Consider the following 11944-nt stretch of genomic DNA (forward strand, 5'->3'; position numbering starts at 1 on the left):
TGGAATTTCCTTGCTTTATCTAAATATGTAGGATACATGTACTAAGAGGCTTAAAATAAAAGTGATAGGGTTTGACCATTTATCAGAGGAGCAATTCTAAGCCTTTAGTCCTCTTGTGAAACAAGTACCTTGATATTACATTTTGATGAATTTTACAGGGGGAAAAGAAAAGTTCTTCATCCTTTCCACACATGCAGAGTGATACTGAAAAGCTAAACAATTATATTCCTAATGAAACTCAAACAAAGGATTTAGAAAGACACACCTATCAATGCAACATCTGCAGAAAAACTTTTGACCAATCAAGTACATTACAGACCCACGCGAGGAGGATACATATAGATGGTAAACCTTATAAATGTGGCTTGTGTCAGAAGGCTTATTGTGAAAGATCAGGTTTAAATAGACACATGAAGACACATACAGGTGATAAACAATATAAATGTAATGTTTGTGGGAAGGTATTCTACAAATCGGGAGACTTACGCGAACATATGAAGATACACAACTGTGATAAACCCTATAAATGTGGTGTGTGTGGGAAGTTTTTATCGGGAAAATTACAGAGACACATGAAGATACATACCCGTGAGAATCGTTTTAAATGTGATATTTGTCAGGGAAAGTTCCGAGAAAAATCAGATTTACTGATACATTTGAGAACACACACAGGTGAAAACCCAAGCAATTATAAAATGTATAAATGTGTTGTATGTGGGAAGTTAGTATCAAGCCATTTACAAAGACATATGAAAACACATACTGGTGAAAAATGTTATAAATGTGATGTATGTCAGAAAATGTTCCGAGAAAAGTCAGATTTAAAGCGACATTTGATAAGACACACAGATGAAAACCCACATAAAAATAGTGTTTGCAAAAAATTTCCTTCTCAGCGTTCTGATTTTCGGAAACACCCAATGTCACTTAGAGGTGTCAAAAGTTCCAAGCATGATGAGCATGATGAGGCCTGCAAGAGGTCAAGCAATTTAAGTAGACCCAATAGAAGATATCTTGGAGAAGCTCAAGATAAATGTGACATATGTGGAAAGGTAATTAATAAGTTATGGTATGTACTGAGACATAAGAAAAAGAATGCAAGTGAAACACCTCATAAATGTGATAAGTGTGAAAAAACATTAAGTGAAAATGGATACCAGATGACACATGATGATAAAAAACCTAGTGATGATTGTCAGAAACACCCAAAAATGAGCACAAGTGATAAACTTAATGTTTGTGGGGAGGCATTCAACCAATCAGGAGGTTTTAATATACAAATTAGGACAAACACTGGATATAAACCTTGTAAAGATAATTTTTGTAGTAAGACTTCAAATCAGTCAAAATATTTGCAGAGAAACCCAAGGACACATATAGAAAGGGAAGAAAAAAGGTATCAATTTGATATGAGTGGGAAAAAATTCACTGACTTAGGTTTATTAAAGACGCACAATATGACACGCACAGGTGATAAACCTCATCAGTGTGATATTTGTGGAAAGGCATTCAAGCAATCAAGAGATTTTCAGAGACACCAAATAACACATACTGATGAAAAACCTTATGAATGTGATGTGTGTGGAAAGACTTTTAACCAGTCACGTAACTTGCAGAGACACAAGGGAACACATACAGGTCAAAAAGCTTTATTTATATGTGATGTTTGTGGTAAGACATTCAATCGATCAGATTACTTCAAGACGCACTTAAGGAAGCATACGGGTGAAAAGCCTTATAGATGTGATGTATGTGGGAAGGCTTTCATTCACTGTCGTTATTTGAAGCAACACATGGGGACACACACAGGTGATAAGCCTTATAGATGTGAAGTATGTGGGAAGGCTTTCAACCGATTGTATACCTTAGAGACACATATGAGGATACATACAGGTGTTAAAGCTCATAAATGTTTTGTGTGTGGAAAAGCATTCAATCGATTGTGTAACTTACAAGATCACATAAGAACACATATAGATGATAAACCTTATGAATGTGATATATGTGGAAAATCATTCAATTATTTATGTAGACTAAGGATACATACAAAGATTCACACGGGTGATAAACCTAATAAGTGTGGTGTTTGTGGAAAGGCATTCATCCAATTACGAGACTTACAAAGACACATTAGAACACATACAGGTGAAAAACCTTATAAATGTGATGTATGTGGAAAGAAGTTTAATCGATCGTGTACCTTACAGAGTCACAAGAGGATACATTCCGTTCAAAAGCCTTATGAATGTGATGTTTGTGGGAAGGCATTCAATCGATTAAATCACTTACAGACACACATAAGAAATCATACTGGTGAGAAACCTTTTAAATGTGATGTATGTGGGAAGGAATTCTCTGATTGTGGTTATTTAAAGAGACACATGAGGATACATACCGGTGATAAGCCCTATAGATGTGATGTGTGTGAAAGGGCATTCAACGACAAGAAAAACTTAAAAACTCACATGAGGATACATACAGGTGATAAACCTTATAAATGTAGGGTGTGTGAAAAGGCATTTAGCCGATTAGACAACTTGCAGAGACACATAAAGACACACACAGGTGAGAAATCTTTTAAGTGTAATGTATGTGGGAAGGAATTTTCTGATCATGGTATTTTAAGACAACACATTGGAACACATACAGGTGATAAGCCCTATAGCTGTGATGTGTGTGGAAGGACATTCAACAAATTCAGAAACTTAAAGACTCACAAGTGGATGCATACATGTGATAAACCTTATAAATGTAGGGTGTGTGAAAGGGGTTTTAACCGATCAGACAACCTACAGAGACACATGAGGACACATACAGTGGAAAAAACCTTACAAATGTAATGTATGTTGAAGGGAATTCAACAGGTTATATAACTTAAAGAAACACATGACGACCCGAAAAACATACGATAGACCTTAGCAATGTAATGTGTGTGGAAAGGCAATTAACCGATTTTTGTTACTTGCAGGGACACATACAGATGCTTACAAGCGATGAACTACATAAATGTGAATTTTAAAGGCATACAGTCAGCAAATTGCCTATGGAAATGGGAATATTTTTAATTTTATTGTTAGTATTTTAAAGCAGGAAAATTGTAAGTGTTTGAATATGTATAATAAAAATGTATCGAGTTTAAAGTATATGGACAAATAACATCCAACTTTCAAAGACTGATGTATCTGTAAGCAAGTATATGGACAATCAACATCCTACTTTCAAAAACAGATGTATCTGTAAGCATTTAGGAATATTTTTCATTAATAATGAAATGTTTGATACACTTTAAAGTACACTTACAAACAGCGTCCAATATTATTGTGATATTTTAAAGTAGGGTCTAAAATATGTATGAATAACTTTAAAGTAAATGGGCAAACAACGTCCCGCATTCACAGGAAGCTGTATCACTATGCATGTGGAAATATTTTAATTGGTGTTGTATATCTTTGAGATACTTAAAGGTACATGGACAGGCAACCTCCCGCATTCATACACATGTATCTCCAAGCATATCCAATATTTTTAAATAACTTAATTTTGTTTGTATTCTAGCCTCTGATTGGTTAATATCCAAAAAGAAACACAAATTATTTCTGTATAACCTGGTTTGGTATGGGACACCCCCCCCCCCCCCCCCCCGACAACCAGCTTAATCATCTGTATCCATACAATACATTTCCAGTCCTCGGGATTCATGGAAAATTCCAGATTTAATAAATGTACCTTTAACTTAACAATAATTCGATCTTACTACATGTAAACAAACAACAAGGCTGCCGCTAGGCCTATGCATCAGTTTTTACCTCCCCTCGCTTCCCATCACTTCCATTACTTCCATTACTACGGTTGTATTATTGAGCGGCAAATTTGAACTAATAAAAAGCAACGAAATTTTACACCCTTAGTTATTTAATGATTTTAAAATTAAATTATAAGGAATGACTAATTCTTGACCAAATTATTCGAGTATAACCTGGTTTGGGTCAGTTTACTCTGTTTTATAATCCACGGATTATAAAGCGTAAACTGACCCAAACCAGGTTATACTCGAATAATTTGGCCAAGAATTAGAGTCATTCCTAAATTAGTGTGTTGAATATTTATGAGTAACTTTAATGTGCAAGGAAAAACAAAGTTCCATATTTATAGAAATAATTTTCAAAGCATGTGGGAGAGTTTTAATGAAAAACTTTATAGTATATGGCCAAACAAACTTCTACATTTAAGGACATGCATCTTCAAGCATATGGGAATATTTTTAATTAGAGTGTTGAATATTTAGGAGTAACTTTAATGTACAAGGACAAACTAGTTCCATTTTTATAGAGATATGCATCTATAAGCATGTGGAATTATTTTTAGAGTGTTGAACAACTATGGGTAATTTAAAAGTACATGGACAAACAACCTTCCCCATTCGTAGACATGCATCTTCAAGCATGTGAGGGTATTATAAATCAGGTTTTTGAATATGTATGAGTAACTTAAATATTCTTGGACAAACATCCTTCCCCATTAGAAATTAAACATGCATCTCAAAACATGTGAGAATATTGTTAGTGTATTGAATACATGAGTTATTTTAAAGCTGTAATATTGTCATGCACATTTTTTAAAATTTATTTCTGACCAAGTGAATCAGAATTAAATTAGTTATTTTTGTTTATTCCGATCTTCATTTATGGGTAAATTTATTTTTACAGCCATTTGTATAATTTAGTTTGTTGTTCTATTTTTGAATTGAACTTTTACTAATAAAGCTGTAGAAGACAGATTTGAATTTATTGTTAGCTCAGCTGAACTGTAATTTAGTGAACTTTTCTTAACACTAGTCACTACGTCTGTCTGTACGTCCTTCCGTCCATCTGTAAAATTTTCACTTTATAGCCCGTCTACCATGAAATATGGAGATAATGAACAGTTTTCAAGCTCAAAGTCAATTTAAACAATACAAATCGGGAGCAAAGCAAACATGGACATCCAAAAACATCAGAGGCGGGATTGGGCGCCATGGAGGAGAGAGCATCCCCTGCATAATGACAATGAAAGGGACGTCTGTTCAGGTAATTACTGTGAAGCTAAATACATTGAATTGTGATGAAAGCTGAGTTTTATATAGGGGCTGGTGGAGTACATATAACAGAGGACAAATATGGCGGACAAATATAACCCTTCTTCCTTTAATAATTCGTGTTGAGCTTTAGATGAGTTTTTCTGGTCATATTTTATCTGGCATCTGTGTCTGTCATATCGTCTGTCTGCATGTAATTCAAGTTCAGTTGAAGAGCCACGTCCTATTGTAAAGGGGAGGTGATAAAAAATAAGACAGGATTTTGTGGCAATTAAAAATCTGCTGAAGAAGAGTTGGTGTAATCTGTGATTAAAAATATTAATATCGAAGCGTCCTCAGGTATTGAAGATTCAAGTTTGTTCACATCTTGATCTCCACGATGAGGTGGAGCTGAAATAGGAGACTGATATTTTTGGGAGTTGATTTTATCAACTCTCCATGCACTTACCCAGACCAAACAGTGTTTTTACCTCATCACTTCTCTGAGCGAAAATCATCAATGGAAAATTATCGCCGCTGACAAGAAATAGTACTTGAAAATGATTGAAAAATTTGATGAAATACATTCTGAACACATTATTTATCAAGAAAAATATTTTTTTTCAATTTCAATACATTGAAAACATTTGAATTTTAAATGATGCAACGACTAACTCTCAGTAATAGTATTTGCAGTTGTAATTTTTCCCACACTCGACCACGTACACAGTGTGGAGGTTTCAGTAATCTGGTTCAGCCTCTGATAAACGCAATATGAAGACATGTGATCAGTAATGAAAAGAGTCCTTTGCTGGCTGCGCTGATTGGCTGATAAATACTCTCGCTGACGTAGATATTTTAAAAATATCTCGAGAAAACCAAAACAGACCACAGTGTGCACAGAGAACTGCTAATGAATAGTTCATATTGCACTGGCAAAATAAACCCTGGAAGCTTTCGTTCGACAAACTTGCATAGGAACAATAAAAACGGATAATGAGATATATTTTTAAATGCATGATGGTATACAGAGAAATATTTTTAAATGCATGATGGTATACAGAAAAGTATTTCAAATTGATACAGACAATATTGATGTAAATGCAACGTCTAATTTTAACTGTTGTATGCGCGTGACTGATTATCACAGCGGGCGTTTATCTCTTATACAATGTATGTGTAAAGTTCTAAAGCCACTGATCAGAGCTCACCACTGCAGAAAAAGTGACCTACTGCATGGACAAACTTAACTTCTGAATAAGCAGCCTTTTACTTTTCTGCCCAGAATGATAATTAATGATAGTATATACACACTAATACACAGCATTTAATTTTCTAGATGCGTTATTTATGGAGCTTGCTGATTGCGTTTATTTTTTTTAGCTCACCGCAACGAAGTTGGGGGAGCTAATGTAATACCCTCGGCGTCGGCGTCCCAGGTTAAGGTTTTTGAAGCAGTTTTCTTTTCAAGTACTTCTATGGATACATTAGTCAGAGATGCATGGATGATGCTTCTAGCGTGTTTCATCGTACCAGTCAAGGTTTCAGATGCTGCAATTTCAGCTAAAGAATGACCAGGTTAATGTTTTTGGAGCAGGTTAAAGTTTTTGGAGCAGGTCTCATTTCCAAGTAACTATAAGCCCTATATTGACCAAACTTGCATGGATGATACATCTAAGGATGCACACTACTGAACTTGCTTCGGATGCTGGATCTGACCTACATTTTCCGGATGAGTGACTAGTTAAGGTTTTTGGAGTAGATCTCATTTCCAAGTAACTATAAGCCCTATATTGACCAAACTTGCATGGGTGATACATCTAAGGATGCACACTACTGGACTTGCTTCGGATGCTTGATCTGACCTACATTTTCCGGATGAGTGACTAGGTTAAGGTTTTTGGAGTAGATGTCATTTCCAAGTAACTATAAACCCTATATTGACCAAACTTGCATGGATGATACATTTAAGGATTCACACTACTGGACTTGCTTCGGATGCTGGATCTGACCTACATTTTCCGGATGAGTGACCAGATTAAAGTTTTTGCAGCAGATCTCATTTCCAAGTAACTATAAGGCCTATCTGAACCAAACTTGCATGGATGATGCATCAAGGGATGAACAATCTCAAAACTTGCTTCGGATGCTGGATTTGACTTACATTTTATGGATGAGTGACTAGTTTTAAGTTTTCAGATAAGTCTATTCCCAAGTAACTGCAAGTCCTATCAGACCAAAATTGCATAAATGTTGCATCTAGGGATGCACACTCCTAGATTATTAGTTTAGTGTGGGACTTTGCCTTACTTAAAGACAACATTCGTTGAGGTGAGCTCTGTAATCTTTGATTACCTATGTTTGTTTGTTTTTCTCAGGAATGTTTGTATATGTAATTGTCTCGATAATTAGTTCATGTTGAAATAGCAGGATTCGGAGTGGATCCAGATTTTTGCAAATTGGGGGCACATTGAGTATTTTTTTGCGTGTAATTTGGACTGTTACTAACACATTTTGGGAACAAAGACCAAATATGTTGCTTTGTGGTTTAAATATACTTGTAATGACATTTTATCTCGCTGCAATCTTAATTAGATTTTAGCAAAATCAGTCCCAAAAATATGAAATGATACATTTAAAAATTAATTATTCCAGGCAATAAGGCTTAATTTTTTCATAAACAAACGAAGTCTATTTTTAAATACACTGTCGCATCATATAATGTGTCTGAATACATGTAAATATCTAGCTGTAACATTGTATTCCTCGGGGTCTTTCTCCTTTGCTCAGAAGCACTTTATCAAAAAGCATAAAAATCATTTCTTTAAAATTGAGAAAAAAAATAACTCCACTGAATCCAGACATTAAAAAAACATTATTCACATCTTCAGAGCATATTAAACCGAGCATTTTAATGTATGCATCTTAAATTTTTGGATTTTAACCCAATTACTTGATAAATAGCATTCCTAGTTGAACTATTGACAGCATATACTCCAACTTAATCTGTGACACACTTATCTGAAATGTAAATCAATACTTGGTGTGTATAAATTTCAACTTATTTTGCTGTACTATCTGAAATGGGTAGATTTCCCCTATATTTTGACGTTATACTATCAATGATAAATTACTGATATGGGCTTAAGAATCTAGATCAGCCTTTTCTACTTTTACAAGTAGCATACTGTGAATTCAAGTCACTATTTGAAAAAATCTTGATTTCCTTCTTTGTATAGCTCCATATGCTGTCCACTTTATTCCTGATATCTCACTATGTTATGTCAATAATGAAGTTTTATACTAGTATTTCCCCAGGCAAAACAACAGCATTTTTCCCACAGAGAGTGTCGTTTAACTTTTCTGAATTCCATGTGATTTTTAATTTCAAAAAGAAAATTATTATCTTAGAAGCTGCATGAAAGTACAAGTTTCATAATATGAGGACGAAATCTGTCAGAAAACGGTAAATCTTTTTAAATTTACTGGATAAAGACCTTCCAAGCTCTTTTACCACATTTTTCTCTATCATTGTAATGAAGCTTCGCTTTATATTTTCAAACCATCAATTTTCTGTCATTTTGTTTAAAAAAGCGCATTCCAATCCAGGACACATTTAAATAAAGAACCAAATGAGGAAGAAATTATTCCATTTTCTTTATTTTTTAATCTATGTTTTTATATTCATATATAATGCATTGAACAGAAATTTGCCATATTCAAAACAATATGGCCACTATGCAAATTATAAATTAGCAAAACGTACACTATTCTCTATATGTAAATTCAAACGTACACTTAAAATTTGTTTGTTAAATATTGTATAACGAAATGAAATTCACAACTTGTATCAAATTCTGAAAAAAAAGTTAAGTTGCTTCAACACTTTTAAACGAACTTTTGGTCAGGAAAAATACCTGAAATTACTGAAAAAATGCAGAAGCGGAGAAATATGACACGTTTTCGCATATCATTCCAAAGTTATCGACAAATTAGAACAAACCTTACCTCTTTAACTCTGTTGAATCGTGACATCCTCTTAGTCATTTGCTTCTCAAATACCGACTTGTGAAGCATTAATGTTGTACATAATTTGAAAAGTTGTGAACATGGTTACACAATTTGAATTTTATTGAAACCGTTTGTAAAATCAACTCCCATCAGTACATTCAGTACTTTGATATCTTTTGTGATTACGCCTTCAAGATGATCCATAGCTTGTAAACAGATTGTGAATGAATGAATGAATGAATGAATAATAAATTGATTGATTGATGATTAGATTTGTTTATTTATAATTAATCAGGGTCTGTTTAACAAAAGAACTTACAACCAAGACCAAAAATCAAATTTTGCAAATAATTTTCTTTTCAGAATGAGTACATTACAATATAATTTGAAAATGATTTTTTTTTAAATTTATGCACGCAATTACTAATAGAACCATTAATTATGTTAAATTTTACAATCACCTAAAGCTTTTATTTTTAGTTTTAAGGTCTTAAATAAAACGGATCCCAGTACCTGGTGCCCGTTTCATCAAAAGTCGTAAATTTAAGGCCTAACTTGGGTGTACTTCCGTGGCTTATGCCAAAATGTAGTCGGGCGTAATTCGCGTTTCACGAAGTAGCGTAAGACTAGTCGTAATTCGTAAACAATACGCTTAGTCTCAGGACTAAGTCCTTGACAACGCTGCATTGCACATGTATGAGGTGCCGTTTTGGTATTTACTGCCAAAAAGTGATATCACCTATTCGAATAGGTGATATCACCTATTCAATTGGTGATATCACCTATTCGAATAAGTGATATCACCTATTCAGCTTCTGAATAGGTGATATCACCTATTCGAATAGGTGATATCACCTATTCGAATAAGTGATATCACCTATTCGAATAGGTGATATCACCTATTCAATTTGAATGAGTGATATCACCTATTCGAATAGGTGATATCACCTATTCGAATAGGTGGTATCACTTATTCGAATAGGTGATATCACTTATTCCTTTTGAATAGGTGATATCACTTATTCGAATAGGTGATATCACCTATTCAAATCAAATAGGTGATATCACCTATTCGAATAGGTGATATCACTTATTCGAATAGGTGATATCACTTAATCATTTTGAATAGGTGATATCACTTATTCCAATAGGTGATATCACCTATTCAAATTATTTATGAAATAACAACTGCTCCCAAGACTATAGCCTTTAATTCTCATTTACTTTCACTTTCGTTTTATAACTTACCATTCTTGCAGACAATGGATTACAGCTTCGCATTTAGTTTTAAGCAGCCCAGTAGAATTTGTAGTTTGTTTTGCTCACAAATTATATTTATTACACTTATCTATCATGTATACTATAGGAAAATTCAAAGGGTCTGTAAGTCTCGTTGACTTTCACTTTCGTTTTATAACTCCCGGGTACCTGAGCGTTCTTGGAGACAATGGATTACTTAAGTTGTAAGCATGGCAGTGGAATTATTGAACTTGTAGTTTGTTTTGATTCCCGATTGTTGCAAAGAAGAGGAGAAAATGGATTGATAGATGCAGGTAAATAGCGTTTAATTGCTTTATTTTTTCATTACATAACGTAAACACAAGCTATTCCGAGGGGGCCAAGATTAGCCAACATACTTAAGCATAAAGGGAAAATTAAATCGTTTTTATTCTAAAATCGTCTGTATTCAAAAGGTACGCTTATCTACAGATTGGTTTCATAAATTTAAAGCATTGATTTAGCTTACAATGGTATAATTTGGAGTATTGGACAGGTATACATGAGATTGGGATATTGAATGCGATGTCATTGAAAGCAAATAAAAAAAATAGATGTACCCAAATGCATCGACCATGGGAATACAAAGTTGAATACCACGTCTATAACATATGATCTTTGTAGAAAACACATTTTTTTTTAATTTAATTACTACAATAAATAAAAATGGTCAGCTCAAAATTGGTCATTCTGTAGGCTACCCTGTCTATTCAGAAATAAAAATGGTCACATACACTCAAAAAATAATTATTTTTTATTCTACAAAGAAGAAGGCATTTTTTTCATTTACACATACAAACTGTATTAACTGCCAAGTTTCATGACCCCCCCCCCCTTTCCAATACTTCTACAATTATGAGACAGACTTTTTTTTCTTGAAATAGGCATTTTTCTCCATTTGTCATAACATATTACAGGGCTGCACAAGGTACTGAAAAAGGGACAGCGCTTTGAGTGAATGTGTTTTCCATGTATCTGCAAATGAAGCAGATCCCCTAGTTATTATACTCATGGAGAGTGTGACAACTTCCAACTTCCAAGTTGTTAATGACGGAACTCCATTTAAATAAGGTACAAGTTAAAGTTTAGGCTGCACAATTCTTTATTACAGTATTCAAAACTTAATAATTCAGGATCAAGTTCACACAAGCTCACATTCCATGGTTACTTACAACACCATTATGCTAGATAAATTTGTTATACACTTTCATGTTAAATAGTCAAATTTGATTGGTTTAAAAAACATTTGTTAACAAGTACTATTACCATACTGCATGCCAGACATTACATCCCAATGGTTGAAAATGCATGACTACGGGTAACAGTATATACAGTAATAAAAAATGTTAACTGTGCAGAATGTTTGCACGTTCGTTTCATCTTGTTGTTTTCTTTAAAATGCATTCTATAACAAGAAAAATATTACCTGTTTATTTTGGGTGATGTGAAATTCTTACCCCTTAAAAACCATTGCTGACCGAGGTGAGGTCAGCGATGGTTTTTGTGGTATAACAATTTCACGTTATCCTACTAAACATGCAATATTTTCATGTTATATGTACTTCTATTTGTAAATGTTAATGACTGTGAAAAACATAAATA

At 33.8% G+C, this 11944-nt stretch overlaps 1 protein-coding gene across 1 annotated transcript; it reads left to right on the forward strand.

The window, feature by feature from the left end:
• Positions 1–239: 239 nt before the first annotated feature.
• Positions 240–3506, forward strand: LOC133201012 (zinc finger protein 431-like; the record flags this gene model as incomplete). Its single annotated transcript, XM_061336815.1, has 1 exon — positions 240–3506. A coding segment is annotated over one exon (2601 nt), but the record flags the coding sequence as incomplete, so codon positions are not given.
• Positions 3507–11944: the final 8438 nt, after the last annotated feature.

The sequence above is a fragment of the Saccostrea echinata genome, unplaced genomic scaffold (genome assembly GCF_033153115.1).
Source record: "Saccostrea echinata isolate AGI-Se365-2 ecotype Australia unplaced genomic scaffold, CSIRO_AGI_Sech_v1 ptg000042l, whole genome shotgun sequence".
In the NCBI taxonomy this organism is placed as follows: domain Eukaryota; kingdom Metazoa; phylum Mollusca; class Bivalvia; order Ostreida; family Ostreidae; genus Saccostrea; species Saccostrea echinata.